This window comes from Dendropsophus ebraccatus, chromosome 7, assembly GCF_027789765.1.
Source record: "Dendropsophus ebraccatus isolate aDenEbr1 chromosome 7, aDenEbr1.pat, whole genome shotgun sequence".
Classification (NCBI taxonomy): Eukaryota; Metazoa; Chordata; class Amphibia; order Anura; family Hylidae; genus Dendropsophus; species Dendropsophus ebraccatus.
In genome coordinates, this window is record NC_091460.1 from 141,780,775 (window position 1) to 141,804,059 (window position 23,285).

The window sequence follows — 23,285 nt, forward strand, 5'->3', positions numbered from 1 at the left end:
GCTGTAAATTAACACTTTGTTGTCCTGTTTTGGTGCTTCATCTCCCTCCACCCCTTTCCCTCACTTTAAGAGAACCATGAAGACAGGGGGGATGGCTTTAAACTGCTTTTTTATGATAAAAATGCATTTTTCAGCTTATAAACCCAATTACAAAGTTGCTGTATTTCCACATTTGCATTTGAGAACTGAACAGAAAATGCATTGGTCTTCAATGCACTTTCTTAGGTTGGGGGCAGAAAGAAAACTGAATGGGATGTACAGCACTTTCAGTATGCAGTACAATTCCTAATCCATGAGAACCCTTCAGTTATATAGAGGCTTAGTAAGCCTAAAAGAAGTCAACTATCCTAACATTGTCTGTGCCCACAGAAAGCAAACATTCGGTTTGTAGAACTTTCAAGTTCTGTTTGACTTAACATTGGCCACTCAGGCTGGCATGTGTATGGCTTATTGCAAAGGTCTGATAAAAAATACGATGAAGCTATCAAGTGTTACAGGAACGCTCTGAAATGGGATAAAGACAATCTGCAGATCTTGCGAGACCTCTCCTTACTTCAGATCCAGATGAGAGACCTGGAAGGATACCGGGTATGTGCAGTTTTCTTCTAGTGATCAGGTGACTTAATAATTTGCCGCTCGTTGACTACTACTACTGTGTACGTATGTAGAGCATTCTTTCCTCGGGCTGTGATCATACATAGCAGTACCACGCCTCACAGACAGTTACCGCAGCCATTTTACAGTGAATTAGCACATTTTTAAAGGGGTTATCCAGCGCTACAAAAACATGGCCACTTTCTTCCAGAGACAGAACCACTCTTGTCTCCAGTTCAGGTGTGGTTTGCAATAAAGCTCCATTCACTTCAATGGAACTGAGTTACGAAACCTGCACCTAAACTGGAGACGAGCGGTGTTCTCTGGAAGAAAGTGGCCATGTTTTATAACCCCTTTAATGCAGATTTTAAAGGTGATAGATTTATGTCAGATGGTAGTTGGATGCATAGTGTGTCACAGCTATGTGTGAACGCAGTCTTATAGAGTATGTAAATCTATTCATACCTGTTGCATGATTGGCCATAAGTGATCCTATGCGGTCTGAACAGTTGACCCCTCTTTGTGGAATTCATCTAGAATTATTTCTTTATATAAAGTATAAGGTAACGTGTGATCCCCTATAAAAGGCCATTCAGTAGGTTCGCACCCACTTAGTACTGATATTCTATATTTTGCTGTTCAATGACCATTAAAACTTTTTCAGGAAACAAGATACCAGTTGTTGCAGCTGAGGCCTGCACAGAGAGCTTCCTGGATTGGATATGCTATTGCATACCATTTGCTGGAAGATTATGAGATGGCAGCAAAGATCCTTGAAGAGTTCCGAAAGACTCAACAGGTACAACGCTGTTTTGGCTTCATACCTCCCCCCACCCACCACACCACCACCACCAGCTGTGTTGATTTCAGTTGGCCCTATGGGAAAAGGAATGACTTGATTCATCTACATCCTTAGGCTATGTTCACACAGTGTAAAAATAAGCGCAAATAAGTGCAGTTGTTTAACATTAATAATAGCAATTGTTTTGCACTGATTTTTACATTGTGTGGCTGCAGCCTTAAAGGGGTACTCTAGTGAAAATCTTTTTCATTCATGTAAACTGGTGTCAGAAAGTTATATAGATTTGTATTTTACTTCTATTCAAAAATCTACAGTCTCCCCGTGCTTATCAGCTGCTGTATGTCTTGCAGGGAGTGGTGTATTTCCAGTCTGACACAGTGCTCTCTGCTGCCACCTCTGTCCATGTCTGGAACTGTCCAGAGCAGCAGCAAATCCCCATAGAAAATCTCTCCTGCTCTGGACAGTTCCTGACATGGACAGAGGTGGCAGCAGAGAGCACTGTGTCAGACTAGAAGGAATACACCACTTCCGGCAGGACATATAGCAGCTGATAAGTATGGGAAGACTGGAGATTTTTTAATAGAATTAAATTACAAATCTGTATAACTCTTTTAAAACAGTCGATTTGAAAGAAAAAGAGTTTTGGCAGAGTTCCCTTTTTAAAGCGTACTTGTCATAAAAAAAGCAATCTTTGACATGTCACAGAGAGATATCAGAAGTTTTGATCATCTAGCTTTGAGTGTTCAGACCGCGACCCATCAGGAGAACGAGACGGGAGAAGTCAGTGCTTAGTACATTCTCTCTGGACTTGTCTCGGGATCTGGGCAGACTCTCATTGCAAGTCTATTGGTCTGTCCAGGACTTCATTCTGTATCGGGCCCCGGCTTCTGTGTAATGATTAGAGCCGCGGGTGCGGCACATGACTCTTGGTTCTATTTATTCCTATGGAACCGCTGGGGAGAGCTGAGAACAGTGTTCCGGCATACTCTGCTCTTTACGTCACTCAATAGGAATTAATAGAGCAATGGATCATGTGCTCTATTCGTTACACAGAAGCCAAGGCCCGATACCAGAGATCAGTGGGGGTACAGAAATCGTACCCCTGCAATCTCCTGCTGTTCCCCTATCCTGTAGATAGGGGAAAAGTTTTTTTTTTCCCCCCATGGAATTCCCCTTTAAGAACTGAGTCTTTTAGCTAATCTGCGTTATCCAACCCTACTTGGCACCCTCCTCACTACAGTCCTACAGGGCTCCAGACTAAAAAATTTACCTGGGAGCCATTGGCTCCTAACCTGAAACATTTAGGCGCCAAATAGAATATTTGGTCGCCAACATTTTAAACCATGTAAAATTAATGTTATGTTACATGGGACTTACTGTGTGCAGAGGCCACGGCAGCTTCCTCCTCCTTTAGATCCTTTCTTTTCTTAGTTTGAAAACGTTCAACATGGAAACTTGCAACTTGACAACCATATACAGTCTGACTCAGTACTTCAGCTTCACTTGGCTAGCCTTTTAATGAGGCTTACTCTTCTGAACTTGAACTTAAAGGGAACCTGTCGACCCCCGTGCCGGGGTGACAGGCTCCCAACCCCCCGTTAGAACCCCCTATACTCACCTCATCGCGCCGGGTCCCGCTTCTGAAGATGGTCGGGTCACGGAGATCTCAGCCGCTGCAGCCCGGCGTGCGTTGAGAGATGAGTCCAACGCTCATAGAGAATGACGGGAGAGTCCAGCGCTCCGTCATTCTCTATGAGCCTTGGACTCATCTCTCAGTGTGCGTGCCGGGCTGCAGCGGCTGAGATCTCTGTGACCCGACCATATTTGGTCGCCATATGGAACCCTGGTCCTACATGACATCTAAATGCCACTTTCTGTCATCCTCAGACCTCACCAGACAAAGTTGACTATGAGTATAGTGAGCTGCTGCTCTATCAGAACCAGGTTCTCCGAGAAGCCGAGCTCTACAAGGAGGCACTGGATCACCTCTGCACCTATGAAAAACAGATATGTGATAAGCTGGCAGTGGAAGAAACTAAAGGTACACTCACACTCTCTCTCTCTCACTATCTCTCTCTCTCTCTCTCTCATATATATATATATATATATATATATAAATAATTAATGTGTGTGTGTAGTAAGCAATGTGTCATGGTTATCATGGTTTTTCTGCATCTATATAAAAGCTTCACAGAACGTGATATTGTGTCTGCTGCCTCTGGCACTTGTATTAAAGGGGTTGTCCAGCGAAAAACTTTTTCTTTCAAATCAACTGCCATCAGAAAGTTAAATAGATTTGTAATTTACTTCTATTAAAAAAAAAAATCAAGTCTTCCCATACTTATTATCTGCTGTATGTCCTGCCGGAAGTGTTGTTTTATTTTCAATCTGACACGGTGCTCTCTGCTGACATCTCGGGCTGAGACAGGAACTTTGTCTCGGTTTTCTATGAATCCCCAAAGAAAACCCCTCCTGCTCTGGACAGTTCCTGTCTCGGCCAGAGATGTCAGCAGAGAGCACTGTCAGACTGAAAATAATTTCCTGCATGACATGCAGAAGCTGATAAGTACTGGAAGCTTTGAGATTTTGTACAAGTAGTAAATTACAAATCTATATAACTTTCTGATACCAGTTGATTTGAAAGAAGAGTGTTTTTGCTAGACAACCCCTTTAACTATTATTCGGTTGGGAGCTATAGTCCAAATTTAACCTATATCCCTACTTTGTGATCCAGAGAGAGGCCAAAAAAAAAAAAACCGCTGTAAGGCAGAAAACAGTTGCCCCATACTGGACAGGAAAAAAATTCTTCCCAATATTGCAACTAAAACAAAATCCCTGGATCAGTATTCAATCACCAGTAATCTAGAACTAGAAAAGCATCCAGACCCCTCTTGTTTAATGAATCTGCCATGACAACATCATGTGACAGAATGTTCCATAGTCTCACTGCTCTCACGGTAAAGAATCTGTCTGTGCTGATGGTAAAACCTTCTTTGCTCTTGACTGGGGATAGGGAACCTTTGGCCCTCCAGCTGTTTCAAAACTACAGTTCCCATCATGCCTGGACACAAGAACCTCCTATCTCATCTCTAGACATAGATGATGCCCCTTGTCTTGGTTACAGGCCTAGGTGTAAAACAATTGCTGAAAAGATCTCTGTACTGTCTGTTCATATATTTGTGATTAGATGTTTTTCATCAAAACTAAATAGGCCCAAACTTGATAACCTGTCTTTGTACTATAACCTGCCCGTTCTCTTAATTAGTTTTCTTTTCTTCTTTATTTTCTGTTCTTCAGGTGAATTGTTGCTGCGCTTGGGCCGCCTTGAAGAGTCTGCGGATGTATACAGAGGTCTTCTGGACAGGAGCCCAGAAAATTGGGCTTATTACAAGGGTTTAGAGAAGGCTCTAAAGCCCGGTAAGGTCACATTAGGTTACAGCTGCATACATAGAAGGCAAGATGAGACCCCTACAGTAGTGTAAAGCAGTAGCATGAATGAATGAACTGTTTAAAGGAAGACTATCAGTTAGAAGCATGTAACCTGCTGATGTCTCCCTATAGTGCACAGAGCGCTGAGGATGAAGGTAAGTTTCTTACTTTTGTCCTCTGTGCTGTTTCCATGATGTTAGCAGTGTATTCCCTATGCTAATTAGGCGTTTTGGTGCACTGGGGGCGGGGCTACCGATATTCACATCATTTTATAAAACGTGCCGGCTTCAAAAAACACATAAGCCTGTATGTATTTCAGATTAACCCTTAAGAGTGATGACAAAGTAATTTAAGTGCTACCACTGCTGTTAATGATCCCCGTCCATGCTGCATAGCTGTTTAATGAGGTGCTCTGGGCTGGGGTTATTTTTATTGTATGGCCGGGGAAGGGGTGGATATAGAGGCCGCTGGTCACTTACCTCCCCGGTTCCAGCACTGGGTCCCGGATCGCGCCGCCCCGTTCTCCCGTCCCGCTGACACTTCCTGGTCTGAGCTGCGGCTTGAGACGTGACGTCTCAAGGCAGCTCAGCCATTCAGCGGTCGTATGCGGGGTCCCGCCTTGGCCACTGAATGGCTGAGCTGCCTTGAAACGTCACATCTCAAGCTGCAGCTCAGACCAGGCAGCGGGATGGGAAAACGGAGGGGTGCGATCCAGGTCTCTGTACTGGAGCCGGGAAGGTAAGTGACCAGCGGCCTCTATATCCACCCCTTCCCCGGCCATACAATAAAAATAACCCCAGCCCAGAGTTCCCTTTTAAGGGGGCAATACCAGGGAACAGTACACAGATAGGACATCTACCCCCATGTGATAGTCACATAGGTCATTGCATTGGGAGGGAAACTGCTTGAAATGTCCTTTCAGGTTCACACCCACAGACTGTAATCCCTCATATCACAGGAACTGAAGGGGGGTAACAGGAACTGTCAAAGGTGTGTAATCCGGTCAGCCTAAGCTAGCTAAAGATAGGAGAATCAAGTTAAAGCGACTCTGTACCCACAATTTTTTGTAGCAGCATGCACTTGGCATTTGTGCACAGTTTATTGCAGGAGTATTTTCCTAAACTTAAAAAGTTTTGAATTTTTAGAAATATTCATATGGAGAACTATTTTAATACAGCTTGTAAAAGTTTTTTTCACCGTGGAGTTTTTATAGCTTTCCCCTTTGCAATAGAAATAGCACAAAACTCATTTTAAAGGGCAACAAATATCCAGCACTTTCTGACACCAGTTGATTTGAAAGAAAAAAAATTTCACTGGAGTTGCCCCTTAACCGCACTGTATATATTTTCTTACCAAAATGTTCTCTTATTCCCTTCTGCAGCCACCATGGAGGAAAGGTTGAAGATTTATGAGGACAGTTGGACTAAGTATCCCAGGGGGTTGGTGCCTAGACGGTTGCCTTTGAACTTCTTAACAGGTAACTCACTTGGCCTCTTCTTACGGCTGATTCTCTCTGTTTCCTTGAATGATTTGTAGCTTTTGTGCTGATTGAATTTTTTCCTTAGGTGAAAAATTTAGAGTCTGTTTGGATAAGTATTTGAGGATGAACTTCAGTAAAGGATGCCCTCCTGTGTTCAACACTTTGCGATCACTGTACAGCGACAAAGAGAAGGTAAATAAGGATTATAGCATGGGTTTAGTTGATGGAATGTTCTCTAGAAAGGAGTTCTTCAGAAAGTAACAATTAAAAAAAAAAAAAAAATGTATATACGTATACATTGTTTTAAAGGAGAACTACTGTGAAATAAAAAAAATGGGAGGAAGGCAGGGGGATGCAGAAAATAAAGTGATCTTATCTGTCCCTGTGCTCTGCAGTGCCGCTCCCAGATTCCGTTGACAGACGCTGGCCACCTGCAGCTCTTCCAGTGGCCATATCACGTACCTGATTGATCGATTTACTAGGCAGTGACTTTGCCACTGCAAGAGCCCGGGTACGTGACTAACCGGATTTTAGATAAAAATGACGGCTGTCAGATATTTTCTCGCAACACCCTACCTTTCTCCTGTTTTTCGGTATCAGACCTGTCGGGGCTCTGATCGGCACCCCCCACAGTAAAGAATGGGTGTCGTGATCGGTTGCTAGGACTGCCAGAAGGTTTCACTTACCTTCCGTGGCAGTCCCCGACCTTTCTGCTGATTTGAGTCTGCCTCAGGCAGTATTAATTAACAGGGCACTGATTTGCCTGATCAATGCTATGCGGAAGCATAGCATTGATCTGTACATGCACACAAAAAACATGCAGATTTGTCTGAATTATTGAAATGCAACGTTATTGATCCTGCACAGTAATCGGCATAAAAGAAAATAAATGAAAATGAAATATGTAAATTAACTCCTTGGGCCCCCTCAGTGCCTGCCACCTCCTACGGCCACATCTATTTATGCATATGTAAGTATACAAAATCAGGCTGGTCTTTTACGCGCATGCACAGAAACCGCAACCTGTCACCCCCCTTGTAATATGATCCAATAATGTCCAGCAAGTTTTATTGTGTTCAAACTAGAGGATTACCTCTTTTTATATGAATGAAAATTGATGTAGAATAAGGATTTGTCTGTTTTGCGGTGGACGCCTGCAGCACTGCTGTTACCTGCTCACGTTTTTGTAATGTTTCCTTAGGTGGAGATTATCGAAGACCTTGTAGTGGGTTATGATACATCATTAAAAAGCTGCCGGCTGTTTAACATAAATGGTTAGTATGTTTTATATAACTTTTTACTACCGCTTCACTGTGAATGTTACCATGGGCAAAATGCGTATCCAGTCCACCAGCCAGATGAACCTGTGCCCGGCATCCAGTGCTGTCAGTCAGCCGCTCTTGTATTACCTTTTATGTCCCATTATGAGTGGATAAAATATTTCATCTATTATCTTTGAATGTGATATGTCTTTGTGGTTGTTGACAAGTCCTTAGATTCTGAGTTTTTGGGAAAAACTTCTGATGAACAATAGTCTTGTGGATAAAACAGTTGACTGTTGTGGCAGTAATATACCCAATGGGTCATGTCCCAGTGTGTAATAGCGAAGTGCATCAGTATAATGTAATCCCTTTGTACAGTATTCCCATCCACGTAGTATTATGGTATATCTTTGGATTGGCTTTGCTGCATCTTATTTCACAGCAGGTGGTCACTAGCAAAAGGGAAATGCTTCTAGGCATGCGTGCGTATCATCCTGCTGTATGGCAACGCATATATCACCTATAGTACAATATCACCTGGTTAGACAAATCTAACCTGCGGATATGTCACTATTGCACAGGAGACTCCAAGGAGGACGGTGTGTCTCTTACGGGGGATGTCTCTTACGGGGGATGTCTCTTACGGGGGATGTCTCTTACGGGGGATGTCTCTTACGGGGGATGTCTCTTACGGGGGATGTCTCTTACGGGGGATGTCTCTTACGGGGGATGTCTCTTACGGGGGATGTCTCTTACGGGGGATGTCTCTTACGGGGGATGTCTCTTACGGGGGATGTCTCTTACGGGGGATGTCTCTTACGGGGGATGTCTCTTACGGGGATGTCTCTTACCTATTCTGGTGCAGTTAGTAGTTTGCTCCATGGTTCATTGAGACAGGAGGGCTGCCTGACCTCATAACTCCAATCCGTCCCGCTCCATTGATTATAATTAGAGAGGGACTGGCCTACGCTATGGGAGCGGGCAGTGCTCCTAAAAATCTTACCGGATGGTGGAGCAAACTACTAACTGCACCAGAAATTCGCCAAGAAGGAAGGTAAGGGACATATAGTATAAGGCACATGGTATAAGAGACATACCTTCCTCCTCAGCATCTCCTGTGTAAGAGGGACATAACAGCAGGTTAGATTGGTCTAACATGCTGATAGTTCCCCTTTAACCCTTTTCTAGATTTTATTGGATGGAATACCAGTCTATGAACAGTGAAATCTTCTAGAATTCTGTGCTATTCTAGTCTATCAACTCTTTTCTTTTCACCGTAGATGATGGTAAAGAAGAACCTCCCACTACATTACTGTGGGTCCAGTACTACTTGGCTCAGCACTATGACAAGATCGGGCAACCTTCTTTAGCCCTGGAATACATAAATGCAGCCATAGAGAGCACACCGACCCTAATAGAACTCTTCCTTGTAAAAGCTAAAATCTACAAGGTGTGTGATCGTGCTGCTGAATAACAGGCTCTATGTACTGAACATAAAATAGCCTTCTTATGTTCCTGTAACGTGTTTTCTGCTTATGTTCCTGTAACGTGTTTTCTTTCTAATCTTTTAGCATGCTGGTAACATCAAAGAGGCGGCACGGTGGATGGATGAAGCGCAGGCTCTGGACACAGCAGATAGGTTTATCAACTCCAAATGTGCAAAGTATATGCTTAAAGCCAACATGATAAAAGAGGCAGAGGAAATGTGCTCAAAGTTTACAAGGGTTTGTATTTTCTGGTCCTTAAAAATGTGGTAGATTTTTACAGACATTTAAAGGGGTTATCCATGATTAGAAAAAGCACAGCTAATTTGTTACTAAAACAGCGCCACTTCTGTCCTCAGGTTCTGTGTGGTATTACAATTCAGCTCCATTCACATCAGTGGAACTGAGCTTCAAAATTGCATTCAAACTGAGGATAAGAGTAATGCTGTTTCTGGAAGAAAGCAGCCATGTAAATCTAAGTTAAATAACCCTTTTAAAGGGTTTATCTGGCTGCAAAAGAAAAAATAAATTCATATGTTTTTCTTGCTTCTGACGTGGCAAGAGTGAAAAGTACAATTTGCATTTATTGTTGATTTGTTAGATACATCATCCCTCATCAGTTCTTCTTGAGTACTAACCCTACCGTATTGCCATGTTAGTCCTTTCTCTTCTCCTCCCCCAAATATTCTGTTATAAAGACCCAGTCACATATATCTGTTTAGAAGTGCAGACATTTGTCCGTATTCCAAGAGCTGTATATTTTTTTTGCTACAAATAATGAATAATAATAAGGAAGGCAAAGGGAGAGCAAACGTTTATATTGTCACAGATTGGGGAAGTGAGAGAAGTATAATCCAGTGGCCTGTTATCAGAACAGATTTTCAGGGACTTTCAGCAGTGAACAGTATATTAGTTATATAGACATATTAGACTTATGCATATATTAAGAAGCCTGTATGACCTCTTTTTTGCAGGAGGGAACATCGGCCGTGGAAAACCTCAATGAAATGCAGTGTATGTGGTTCCAGACTGAGTGTGCACAGGCGTACCGATCCATGAACAAGTTTGGTGAAGCACTTAAGAAATGCCATGAGATTGAAAGAGTGAGTGCTTATATTTAAAATGTAGCATGTATATATTACCGGAGACAATATAGTCAAGATGTATAGCAGGCTGCTTTACTATGAATAGAAACGGCACATACTTTTTGCCTTGATGGATTACAGCTGTTTTGGTGTATGAATGTTGAGTTTTAAAGGAGAAGTCCCCAAAAATAAAAAATGCTGGCAAGGGTGTGTGGGAACATAAGGGTATGTGCACACTACGGAATTAAGAAATTTCAAGCGTGTTCCGCTTGAAGTTCCACCTCTTCCACTGACTCAATGTGATTTCTCAAGTGCAATCCACAATCTGCCCAAAGAATGGACTTGTCCATTCTTTGGGTGGATCGCGGATTGCACTTGAGAAATCACATTGAGTCAATGGGACAGACAGAACTTCAAGCGGAACGCGCTTTAAAATTCCTGGTTTAGTTCCGTAGTGTGCACATACCCTAATAAAGAAAGTATACTTACTCATTCTTGTTCCCCCACAGCACTGCTTTACCGATCTCTGACTGCCGCTGGCCACCTGCAGCTCCTGTTGCTACAATATCACGTACCAGGCTGATGGTTTGCTTGCTTAGCTAGTCAGTTACACTAGCTGTGCAGTGGGACGCTGCTGCAGTCTGACTGAGCGGGCAATCCATCAGTGGGGTCGTTACATTACAGCAGCCGCCAGACCGCAATGCTCCAAGAAGCCAACTGATAATGACACCCAGCTGCCTCTGATTTTTTCTCTTTTTTTTTTTTTTTTTTTTTTTTTTAAATATTCGTGACACTTCTCCATTAATGCTATGGCCAGTTGGTGCATGTGCTTTAAAAGGATTTTTCTAAGTAGTCTAAAACACTGGTCACTAGAGATGAGTGGATTTACAGTAGGAATGAAGTGATTGGCTTTGTTCCTACTGTAGATTTGCTCATCTCTGTTGGTCACCATGTGCTCAAGAAAAAATGTTTCAGAATATTGATGATATATGGAACGTTGACACTAATATACTTATCTGTCTTGTTTCAGCATTTTGTGGAGATCACAGATGATCAGTTTGATTTTCACACCTACTGTATGAGGAAAATTACACTTAGGTCGTATGTGGACTTGCTCAAGTTAGAAGATGTACTTAGACAACATCCGTTTTACTTCAAAGCAGCACGGATCGCGATAGAAATTTACCTGAAGCTTCATGACAACCCCTTAACAGATGAGAATAAGGAGCTTGAGGCAGACACTGGTATGTGCAGAGTTCTATCGTACGGCTCCAGCTTGTTTGGTAAAATATAGTACAAAAGCATAACAAAAAGACACTGGGGCAGACTTACTTATATGGTTAAATATTTAAAGTGTAAACTTAATCTAGAACGCAATAAAACAGTATCAGTCCTAAAGTATTATACGAACTAAAGTCAGATTTATTAAGTGCCAATATAGGGCATGGAAACAAAAATAACAAAATGTCGCAGGGCCCTTGTGATCAACAATAATAGAATAAAATCACATAAGTACCATATTTCCATTCCATCAGCATCATGGACTAATTGAAGTTTAACTATCGTTTAAAAGAAAAAACTTCTGACGTATTGGTCGGGGTCTTGGCGCTGAGACACTCGCCAAACCTTAAGGTCCCCATAACCCTTTAGTAACTGACTCCTTGCAAAACTACAATTCCTATCATTCAATCGAGCTTCGGCTGTCCAGGCATGATGGGAATTGTAGTTTTAGAACAGCTGGAGGGCTTGAGTTTTGAAACCCCTGTATTTGACGGCCCCATACACCTTATACAATCGGACAAATCTGCCTCAGATCAATAAGTCTAAGGTGTATGGTGACCTTCACAGACAAATAGTTATACACAATTTTTATTTTTATTGCCTCCTTGTGCACATGTAAGGCTGGGTTCACACTGCGTTTTTTCAATCCGTTTTTTTGCAAAAAAAAAAAAAAAAAATGCATGCATTTGTGTGCATCCATTTTGAGCTGTTTTTCCATTGACTTCCATTGTAGAAAAAGGATCAAAACGGATCAGTTTTTTTAAATGACACAAAAGTAGTGTCAGCTACGTTTGTGTCCGCCAAAATAAAAAAACGGATCCGTTTTGATCCGTTTTTTTTTTTTTTTACAATGTAAGTCAATGGAAAAATTGATCAAAACGGATGCACACAAATGCATCCTTTTTTTAATCCGTTTTTTGCAAAAAACAGATTAAAAAAAAAAGAAGTATTGCAAAAATGCAGTGTGAACCCAGCCTAATGTAGTTAGTTAGTGTGGTATCCTATTATTATAACAACATACAACAATAATAAATACTTAGTCTGAAGATGCTCCAGGTTTTTCCAAAGTGGCTCATGCTTTAGTTGTGGTGCATCGTCTCTGTTCTTTTTATTGGTCGGCTATTGATTGTACTAGGGTATTAGGTACTATATTGTATTAGGGCACTATTACACGAAGCGATTTTTCAACGATAAACGATCTCAAATGACCGCTATTGCGAACGACCTGAAATCGTTCGCCCAATTACACGGAACGATGATCGTTACTTATGATCGTTCTTGCGGTTTTCTTGTTGTCACTATTGCATTCGTCACTACTGTGAATGACGTCTTATTCCATGCGAACGATCAACGATAAAAATAGGTCCAAACTCTATGCATTGTTGTCTGCTATTACACTAAACGATTATCATTCAAATCCAAACGATCTAACAATTTTTCGAACAATAATTGTCCCGTGTAATAAGGCCCTTACTTTTCACCAGTATTATATGCAAACATTTTGGAGCATTTGTGACACATTTTAAACCATACCCCCTGTGGAAAGCTGGTAATATCTAATGTAGTGTGCATGTTTGCAAGGAGAGGTGCCTATGTGCACAATGTTTTGGCATAGTTTACTATATCTGTAAACTAGTAAACCTGCTTCTTTGCCCTGTTACTTACAGGTTAATTGTCCAACTCTCGGAGTAGGCAAGTAGTCCAAAGAAAAGGGTTTGACCATAGTCCTGGTTGTTAATTGGCCGATACTGTTTGTGGCCTTTGTTATATTTGTAATATTAGCCAGAATTATTCATATGCTTCAATCACTTTTCATATCTGCTTTAGCCAATATGTCTGACAAAGAACTGAAGAAGCTGCGAAACAAACAGAGGAAAGCCCAAAAGAAGGCTCAGCTAGAGGAAGAGAAGAAGAACGCCGAGAAGGAGAAGCAGCAGAGGAACCAGAAGAAGAAAAAGGAGGATGACGACGAGGAAATTGGTGGCCCAAAAGAAGAGCTTATTCCTGAAAAATTGGCCAAGGTATTACGGTTATGGATATAGAGCTTTTTTTTATTTTTTACCTGAAGAAAGAAAAATCAGTTCAGATTGAGTTTATAGCGGATGTAGCTTATACAGAATTGTCTATGTACAACAGGTGGACAATCCTTTGGAAGAGGCTATAAAATTTTTAACACCGTTGAAGAACTTGGTGAAGAACAAAATAGAAACTCATCTATATGCCTTTGAAATTTACTTCAGGAAAGGTAATAAAAATTGCACATGGCCCCAAACTTTTATAATGGAACCTACATTGTGCTGACAGATATGTTTCAAATAATGGGGGAGATGTTAGAAATAACAGTGACTCTTCTGATAAATTCCTATTGTTACAGCGACGCCGCTCTGGTGGTTTTTTACTGCTGTTTATATACTGTGCTAGAGACATAGGACAGTGTCGTATACCCAGGCAGCCACAGCTGCCAGTTACTGACCCCCGGCGGTATACAGCACAGTGTATGTCCATGTCACAGCCCAGTATACAAAGGGATGTAAGGGCCATCAGATTGGCAGTGCTGGATAGAATTTATCAGGTGAGTATTTCTTGTGTTATGCCGGGGATTGGAACCTTTGGCCCTCCAGCTGTTGCCAAAGTACAACTCCCATCAGCCGAAGGCTGTCCAGGCATGATGGGAATTGTGGTTTTCCAACAGCTAGAGGGCCGAAGGTTCCCCCGTCCCTGTTTTATGCCATTAAACTTCTCTTTTGTCTCCTAAAACGTCTGAACAGTGATTCACATGATTTCCTTTTCTTACTTTTTTTTTTAAAGAAAAATTCCTTTTGATGTTGCAATCTGTGAAGAGAGCGTTTGCCATAGACCCAAATCACCCTTGGCTCCACCAGTGTTTGGTCCGTTTCTTTAGTGCAGGTAAGTGTGAGAACCTATTACAACGATACATTTGTTCTCAAACTTTGGAGTCTTTGTCAAGTATACTTCACAAAGGTGACATAAAGTGGTATTGTCGCCCCTTTCTACTCCTGATATGTGCAGTTCTCAGCACCTTTTAGAAGTTTACACGCTGCACAGTTTATATTTACCTGTATAAAACGTCTTTTTTTATCTTTCTGGTCAAAAGTGCTTTTTATAATTCGTCAACAGTGTCCTCCCATCTTCCCGCCTATGTTGGTGCCGTAGTCCCTGCCCCCTATGTGACATCATCAAAATGGGCAGCTCCTACAGTGGAGGCTGGGATTCATCTTCTGTGGAGAAGATGAATCCCAGCCTCCACTGCAGTAGGAGCAGCCAATTCTGATGACATCACCTAGGAGGCGGGGACAACGTAGGTAGGAAGATGGAAATGAAGCCCCGCAAAGACATTTTATACAGTTTGTGCAGCATCTAAACAACTAAATGGTGCTGAGAATTTCACATCAAAGGGGGGGGGGTATTGTGTGACAGTCTCACTTTAAGAGGGAATAAACAGAACACCAGGGGGCTTCGTAACAAGTATTTCACAGCATGTTTTTTGGATAACCCCTTTAATATCCCCGTTGTCTCTTTCTTTCCTGTAACAGTATCGGAGAGCAAAGAACTAAATGAATCCGTTAGAACAGTGTTAAAACAAGAGATGAACAGACATTTTGGTGAAACCAGTCCTGCGAACTTCAATAATGCTTTCCTGAAAGAGAATATTGGCTCTATACCACACAGATTATCTGGTAAGCTATCACCGTGACCAATGTTCTTAATGGGGAAAATCCAGTCAGAGCCTGAGAGGTTTCCGTTGCAGTTTTCTATCGGAAGTCCTTCAGACTCACTATCCAGTGCATCATACTGCAAAGCTTAGTAGCCGATTACTAGTGGTCACCTAGCGATGAGGGGGGATGACCACACTCATATGCAGGTTTGTGTAGACTACACTTGGGGTTCTATTAGATGGGCCGATGGCGGCCCGATCAATAATGCAAACTAGCGCTGTTCTGCTAGATTGGGTGACCGGACGCTCACAAATCATTGGCCAGGACCGCCACGGCCAGTGATTGGCTGCGCAGCATGTCGGCTCAGAGACTGCTTTGAAGCTACAGCCGCAGCTTTGGGAAGAGAGCAGGATTCCTACTCAGCAGAAGATCAGGAATATCAAGCCCCATTTTATGTGTCATATAGTTATGGGTATAGTAGAATTATTTTTCCAGGTGCCCTGATGAGCCTAAAAGTGTCACTATCGTTTAAATTTTTTTATTTTTTTTTTTTTTTTTGCAGAAATCAAATTGTACAGGCGATTTTAAGAAACTTTATCGGGTTTATTAGCCGGAAAATGCATTTTTATCATGAAAAAGCAGTTTGAAGCTCTCCCCCCTGTCTTCATGGTTTTCTATGGAGAGGGGAGGGGTGTAGAGAGATGAGGCACCTAAACAGGACAACAAAGAGTTAATTTACAGCTGGGCTCCTCTGAAGTCAGCACTGACCTCTAAATACCGGCTTCCACACAGGTCCCGCTGTGTAATCCTTTGTTCTCTGCTGGTGACTAATCTCCCTCCTCCCCCCTTCCCTCTCCATAGGTTACACAGGGCTTGACTGATTTCCTGATAATGAGCAGTGAATGAGGGAGGGGGGGGGGACCTGGGGAAAGTCTTTTTGAGTGCAGATAATGACATATTTTCCTAATAAACCTAATTACAAAGTTTCTTAAAATCGCCTGGACTAATGATTTCTCCAAAAAAAACAAACAGTGACATTTTAATTTCATGTACCAAACTTTGCTTATAGTTGTTGGGTTAGCACAGATAATTTATGTACATATTTGACTTGTATTAATAAGGTTTTTTTCCTCCCATTTTCACAGCTGCCAAAATGATGTATTACCTGGACCCTTCTAGTCAGAAACGAGCGGTGGAGTTGGCCATTGCATTGGATGAATCACTCACAAACAGAAGCCTCCAGGTAAATGATCTGCTCTCCCTTTCATCTGTGTATATGATGCAGTATTTTTAAAGCATGGCTTGTTGCGGGGGGGGGGTCCCTACTTGTCCCGTCCTACCTGGGAGCGGTTCTAATAAAAGCATGATGTCTACAGCTTTCTTACATTTCTTCTATTTATTATACTGCACCAAATTTATGCAAACCCAGCACTTAGCTTCTCCTTTATTTCCACTTTCCAACTTAGCAAAAAAGGAAGTAAATGATGTAAATCAGGGGTGGGGAACCTTTTCCATGTCGAGGCCCGGTCGGGCGTTAATAAAATCATTCGAGGGCCGCATACCGTGTGCGGCAGTTAGTAGCGTGGGTTAGCAGCACCCGGGGCAAGGCAAAGTATTGTTCCCCTAGTTCCCCTGCTATTGTAGTTAACCCCCCCAGTGATGCCCCTTGTAGTCTAGTTAACCCCCAAGTCATGTCCCTGGTAGCCTAGTTAACCCCCATCAGGCATGTCCCTGGTAGCCTAGTTAACCCCCATCAGTCATGTCCCAGGTGGCCTAGTTAACCCCCATCAGTCATGTCCCTGGTGGCCTAGTTAAACCCCATCAGTCATGTCCCTGGTAGCCTAGTTAACCCCCATCAGGCATGTCCCTGGTAGCCTAGTTAACCCCCATCAGGCATGTCCCTGGTGGCCTAGTTAACCCCCATCAGGCATGTCCCTGGTGGCCTAGTTAACCCCCATCAGGCATGTCCCTGGTGGCCTAGTTAACCCCCATCAGGCATGTCCCTGGTGGCCTAGTTAACCCCCATCAGGCATGTCCCTGGTGGCCTAGTTAACCCCCATCAGGCATGTCCCTGGTGGCCTAGTTAACCCCCATCAGGCATGTCCCTGGTGTCCTATTTAACCCTCCATCAGGCATGTCCCTGGTGGCCTATTTAACCCCCATCAGGCATGTCCCTGGTGGCCTATTTAACCCCCATCAGGCATGTCCCTGGTGGCCTATTTAACCCCCATCAGGCATGTCCCTGGTGGCCTAGTTAACCCCCATCAGGCATGTCCCTGGTGGCCTAGTTAACCCCCATCAGGCATGTCCCTGGTGGCCTAGTTAACCCCCATCAGGCATGTCCCTGGTGGCCTAGTTAACCCCCATCAGGCATGTCCCTGGTGGCCTAGTTAACCCCCATCAGGCATGTCCCTGGTGGCCTAGTTAACCCCCATCAGGCATGTCCCTGGTGGCCTATTTAACCCTCCATCAGGCATATCCCTGGTGGCCTAGTTAACCCCTATCAGGCATGTCCCTGGTGGCCTAGTTAACCCCCAAATAAAAAAAATAAACATCCGACTCACCTTACCTCCGTTCCCACGCTGCCCATGTCCTCTTCTGTCCCAGGTCCTCTGTGCCGGTCTTCTCCTGCAGGCGGCGCGCGATGAAATGACGTCATCGCGCGGCCCGCAGGAGACTGAAGACACGCGCCGCTCTGCTGGGGAAGAAGCCGGCATAGACAGCATCCTCCTGTGTCCGGCAGCTGTCACAGACACCAGAGGATGCTGTGTATGCCGGCTCCTTCCTCCTCCAGAGCAGCGCGCATCACAGGGGAGCTGCGGGCCGCATCGGGAGGTCTCAGGGGCCGGATGCGGCCCGCGGGCCGGAGGTTCCCCACCCCTGATGTAAATGAATTACTATACATTGTCACCCAGACATATTGATGCCTCCCACAATATATGTTTTTTTACTACCGTAATGCTCATCTGGAGATGGGGCATACATAACCAGAAAATACCTACCCTGGTATTTACTCCATCAAAAAGTAAATGCCATTGCTTAGTATATTGACAATGTGCACTAATGGTGGGTTTTTCTCCACAACGGAACCACCAGTGGTTGACACCCACACCCTAATAGGGATAGGAAAGACAGGTTAAATGGCCCGTCCCCACAACACCCTTCAGTGATTTCCTATCCCTGTTGGGGCAAGACAGTAGAGGTTTCTCTGTTTATGCAGGTACCTGGCTGGATGGGGTCGATGTTATAGATAGAAGAAGCTTTCAATGCTGGAGTACCATGGACACGGTGACCTTAAAGGAGAAGTCTGGTGAAAATTTTTATTAAAGTATAGTATTGCCCCCCAAAAGTTATACAAATCCCATAAGTGTATATTGGGAAATGCTTATAAAGTGTTTTTTTTCCCCTGCACTTACTACTGCATCAAGGCTTCACTTCCTGGACAACACGGTGATGTCACTTCCTGGATAACATGGTGATGTCACAACCCGACTCCCAGGGCTGCGGCTGGAGAGGATGATGGCAGAGGGATGCTCAGTGTCCCTCCAGTGCCCTGTGTCCCCCTGCCATCATCCTCTCCAGCAGCCACAGCCCACACAGCTCTGGGAGTCTGGTCGTGACATCGCCATGTAATCCAGGAAGTGACATCACCATGTTATCCAGAAAGTGAAGCCTTGGTGCAGTAGTAAGTGAAAAATGTCCTTTTGTGCATTTCCCGTAATATGTGTATATTAGGGATTTGTATAACTTTTGGGGGGAAATACAATACTTTAATAAAAATTTTCACCGGACTTCTCTTTTAAATAACATTGTATTAAACAACCAATGTTGCTTGGAACATTCAGCTGGTTAATACTATAAGTGGTTATCCAGCCTTATAAAATCGATGGCCCAATCTCAGTAGTCGGCCCTCCCAATCAGATGTTCTAAGGCAGTGTTTCTCAACCTTTTCAAGCCAAGTACCCCCATGTGACGAGATGCTCCAGCCAAGTACCCCCAAGGATGCAATCCATTAATAACATTGCTTCAGGGTAGATTCACACGTACACTTCACAGCTAAATACGCTGTGATACTCTGTACTGTTATGGCCTATGGCTCTGCATGCTCACAGAGGATTTTCATTCTGCTGCAAGAATGTGGCCACAGCCTATTTACCTAATTAGCCGCCGGTCCTTAACAGATCATACTTACCTGCCTGCACTCCCACCTGCTTCTCTGGCATCCGGCTCACTGACAGCCGCTCATCTAATCAGTGGCTGCGGTGAGACAGTGCACTGATTGGCCAGAGAAACAGGTGGGAGCGCAGGCAGGTAAGCATGGTATGTCCCTTTCAGTTAGGTATGCCCCTGGAGCCAGATACACCCTTTCCAAACACATATACCTATTTTGGCTAGGTATGCCTCTTGCAGCCAGGTATGTCCCATGGAGCCATAAGTGCCCCCCGGAATCAGATATGCCCCTTACTGCCAGATATGCTGTCTGTAAATAAGAATGTCCTTTGCAGCCAGATACCTCCCCCCATGTAGTCAGGATGCCTTCTTCTATGTAGCCAGATACCTCCTCCCCATACGTAGCCAGATACCTCCCCCCCATACGTACCTAGATACCTCATCCCCAGGTGATGGGGGGACAGAGGAGCTGCTGTGCTCCCATAGTAATTCACCCTGCCCTGCCCCCATAGTAATTCACCCTGCCCTGCTGTGCTCTCATAGTAATGCTCCCTACCCTTCCCCCATAGTAATACTCCCTGCCCTGCTGTGCCCTCAAAATACTGCCCAGTGCCCCCATAGTAATGCCCACCATTCTACTTCCCCCTCCTGCCCCAACACAACAAAAAAAACATTACACTCACCCAATCTGGGCATGGAGCGGGTTTTCCTCTATTCTCCAGCCTCTGAGCCACGAGAAGATTATGGGGAGAGTAAGGTCTGAGGGGGAAAAGAAGGAAAGAGGAGGTGATTGGGGGAGAGAGGAGGTGATTGGGGGAGAGAGGAGGTGATTGGGGGAGAGAGGAGGTGATTGGGGGGAGAGAGGAGGTGATTGGGGGAGAGAGGAGGTGATTGGGGGTGACAGAGGAGGTGATGGGGGGAGAGAGAGGAGGTGATGGGGGGAGAGAGAGGAGGTGATGGGGGGGGGACAGAGGAGGTGATGGGGGGGGGACAGAGGAGGTGATGGGGGGGGGGACAGAGGAGGTGATGGGGGGGGGGGACAGAGGAGGTGATGGGGGGGACAGAGGAGGTGATGGGGGGGGACAGAGGAGGTGATGGGGGGGGACAGAGGAGGTTATGGGGGGGGACAGAGGAGGTGATGGGGGGGGGACAGAGGAGGTGATGGGGGGGGGACAGAGGAGGTGATGGGGGGGGGACAGAGGAGGTGATGGGGGGGGGGACAGAGGAGGTGATGGGGGGGGGGACAGAGGAGGTGATGGGGGGGGGACAGAGGAGGTGATGGGGGGGGGGACAGAGGAGGTGATGGGGGGGGGGACAGAGGAGGTGATGGGGGGGGACAGAGGAGGTGATGGGGGGGGGGGGGACAGAGGAGGTGATGGGGGGGGGGGGACAGAGGAGGTGATAGATGCTGATGGGGTGGATTTTGTGTTGTGGGCACAATCGGGGTGGGAAGGTGCTATTAAGAGGGGTCCGGGGAGCTCCAGGTCAGAGAACCGGGGGGGAAGGGGGTTGCAGTGCGCGCAACTATCCCACCTGGGGCTCTGGCAGGAGTTGTATGTGGATCGGGAGATGGGGCCTCCCCCACATTTACCAGGGTCCAGGACCACCTCCGGGGCAGGCCGGAGGAGGCGAGCCCTCGGCCAGGGACAAGCGGCAGCAGCGGGCCATCGACGTGGGGGCTGCCCCATCTTCTGGTCCACATACACCTCCTGCCAGAGCCCCGCCCACCACGACCAGTCGCTGGCCCTGTTCTCTGACCGGGAGCTGGCCGGAGTCCTCTCAACTGCTAATAGCTCCCTCCCGCCCCGATGCCAAATCCATCCCCCTTACCTCCTCTCTTTCCCCATCACCTTCTCGCCGCTCCCGGATCCAGGAGCCGCAGGGGGACAGCGTGCACCAGACGCTGCATCCCTGACTGTCTCCATGCCTCCTCCAGCAGCATCTCCCGTCCGCCACAGAACGCTGCTGAGCTGCTGCTGTGCTTGGTGCAGGGACATTGCTCAGTGATAGCAATGTCCCGGCACCCAGAGCCAAAGTTTTTGTTTCCCCCCCACCTCCCGTGTACCCCTTCAACCTGCGGCGCGTACCCCCTGGGGTACACGTACCGCAGGTTGAGAAACACTGTTCTAAGGGACCTTGGCTCTCAAGTGAGTAATGGTCAGATCCAGGGGTAGCCATCAGAGGCAACAGGGTAGAAAACCCCTCGAGTTGATATACATATACATACTGTACATTTGTAGCGCTTTCATTGTGTGATACATGTTAGATTTTAATTTCCTGTATTTTGCAGACGTGTACTGAAGTACTAGGAGCCTTGCGTGATGGCAGCTTAGGAGACAACAAAGAAGCTGCTGAGTCTTACAGAGCGAGCTGCCACAAGCTGTACCCTTATGCTTTAGCTTTCATGCCACCTGGATACGAAGACGACATGAGTATCACAATTAACGGAGATAGTTCTGCCGAACCAGAGGAACTGGCAAACGAAATGTGAACAGCTGATATCGAACAGACATTGGACCATATCAACAATCTAATATTTTTGTCACGCACCTGCTGTATTGCTCTGTAACTTATGTGGAGATTGAAAAAGGAGTAAAAGAGTTGTTGCCTTTAAAGATTGTTTTACTTTTTTTTTTTCTTTTTAATGTTCTGTATCCTGCTGCAGAGAAGCATACAATGTATGACAGGATATGGGTGGAGCAAGTTCTTAAAATTTAACCTTTTGCTGCTAAAATTTGAAGAGGGAATAAAAGGTGAATAAAACGCTGTTTTTAAAATGGATCATTTATGGGCAGCGTAAGAGGGCGTTACAGTGGTCCGAGCAGGTGTGTGGCAGAAATATTACTTACCTTATCCCCCCTCCCCCCCTTTATTGAGAGATCGCTGATCTCGGACAGCACGCTGCCAATAATGTCAGAGGGGCCTGCAGCATACAGTCAGCTCTGCAGACGCCTCGGATGTTGCACAGGGTCAGGTTGCTGTTTTAGCACTGGATTTTTCTTCTTTTATTATTGGCACAAGCGATACTCTGGGCTTTCCAGGTTATCGGAAATCCTCCACAGGAAACGCATAGAAAGGAAAGTGTGGTCTCCATATTGCATATAATAAAGTGAGTATCTTGAGAACCCGAGGACTTTCACAAAAATACAGTATGGTGACATTCTCCGGATACTTAATTTGTGTTTTTTTTACAATTTTTTTTTTTGTCAATTTTAGAATAACCTATTTGCGAGAACTTGAGTTATGATCTTTACTGTTTTGAGATGACATCTAGGCCCCGCCCAACAATTTTTAACTTTTTTTTTTGCCAAACATGTCAGAACTGTATTGCAAGTACCAAAAGAAATCATGCACTGTGTATGTGACACCAACGGAATGGGTTGTCAAGGACTCTCTGCCTTGTCTGTGTGATTCATAGCTGGCTTGATGAAAAGTGGATTGCCATTGGGTCTGGTGGTCTTTCGAGACATTAACCTCCGCAGGCCTTGTTCATGTTATGCAGATTAAACAAAGTTTCTGCAGTTTAGATACCTCTGGATTTTTTTTTCCACAGTGGCAGGTTTGTAATACTTGAAGCCCTTTCTTTCTAAGATGACTTTCCTGCTCAGAGAGGATCTATGCTTTGTAATGGAGCAACAGATACTGAATTCCCTTCTTCCAATAGCAGCTTCTTATCTCTGCAGATACTTATGTCATTTCCTTTTTGTTGTCAAACATAAGGTACCAAATATAATGCAATAAAATCTTTTGAAAAACAATTGATGAGTTGAACCGGTTGGTGGCAGTTCTGAACACCTATGGTTACAGTGGTTATGGTGGCTATATACTATCTATACTACTATTTATTTTATTCTATTTTCTCATGATAATTAACTGTGTTTTTCTGGCTGATAATACAATTCTTGAAATCGGGTCATAAACACTGTATACTATGGAGATCAGTAGCTCTAACATTTAGTGTTACACCTTTAAACTTCTCCACATGTGCAGAAACAATTTTTCCAGTTCTGTGGTTTTAAAG

At 44.6% G+C, this 23,285-nt stretch overlaps 1 protein-coding gene across 1 annotated transcript in view; it reads left to right on the forward strand.

Annotated features, from left to right (window-relative positions):
• Window positions 1-21,879, forward strand: part of NAA15 (N-alpha-acetyltransferase 15, NatA auxiliary subunit) — a 35,115-nt gene extending 13,236 nt beyond the window's left edge. The window contains exons 4-20 of the mRNA XM_069978623.1: window positions 431-588; window positions 1,259-1,393; window positions 3,284-3,437; window positions 4,694-4,813; window positions 6,207-6,302; window positions 6,391-6,497; window positions 7,507-7,579; window positions 8,848-9,017; window positions 9,139-9,291; window positions 10,026-10,154; window positions 11,167-11,380; window positions 13,245-13,438; window positions 13,554-13,662; window positions 14,226-14,324; window positions 14,972-15,115; window positions 16,240-16,337; window positions 21,555-21,879. Of these exons, the coding sequence (XP_069834724.1) occupies window positions 431-588; window positions 1,259-1,393; window positions 3,284-3,437; window positions 4,694-4,813; window positions 6,207-6,302; window positions 6,391-6,497; window positions 7,507-7,579; window positions 8,848-9,017; window positions 9,139-9,291; window positions 10,026-10,154; window positions 11,167-11,380; window positions 13,245-13,438; window positions 13,554-13,662; window positions 14,226-14,324; window positions 14,972-15,115; window positions 16,240-16,337; window positions 21,555-21,755 (2,354 nt within the window). The 3' untranslated portion in view covers window positions 21,756-21,879. The remainder of the gene's footprint in view (window positions 1-430; window positions 589-1,258; window positions 1,394-3,283; window positions 3,438-4,693; window positions 4,814-6,206; window positions 6,303-6,390; window positions 6,498-7,506; window positions 7,580-8,847; window positions 9,018-9,138; window positions 9,292-10,025; window positions 10,155-11,166; window positions 11,381-13,244; window positions 13,439-13,553; window positions 13,663-14,225; window positions 14,325-14,971; window positions 15,116-16,239; window positions 16,338-21,554) is intronic.
• The last annotated feature ends 1,406 nt before the right edge of the window (window positions 21,880-23,285 follow it).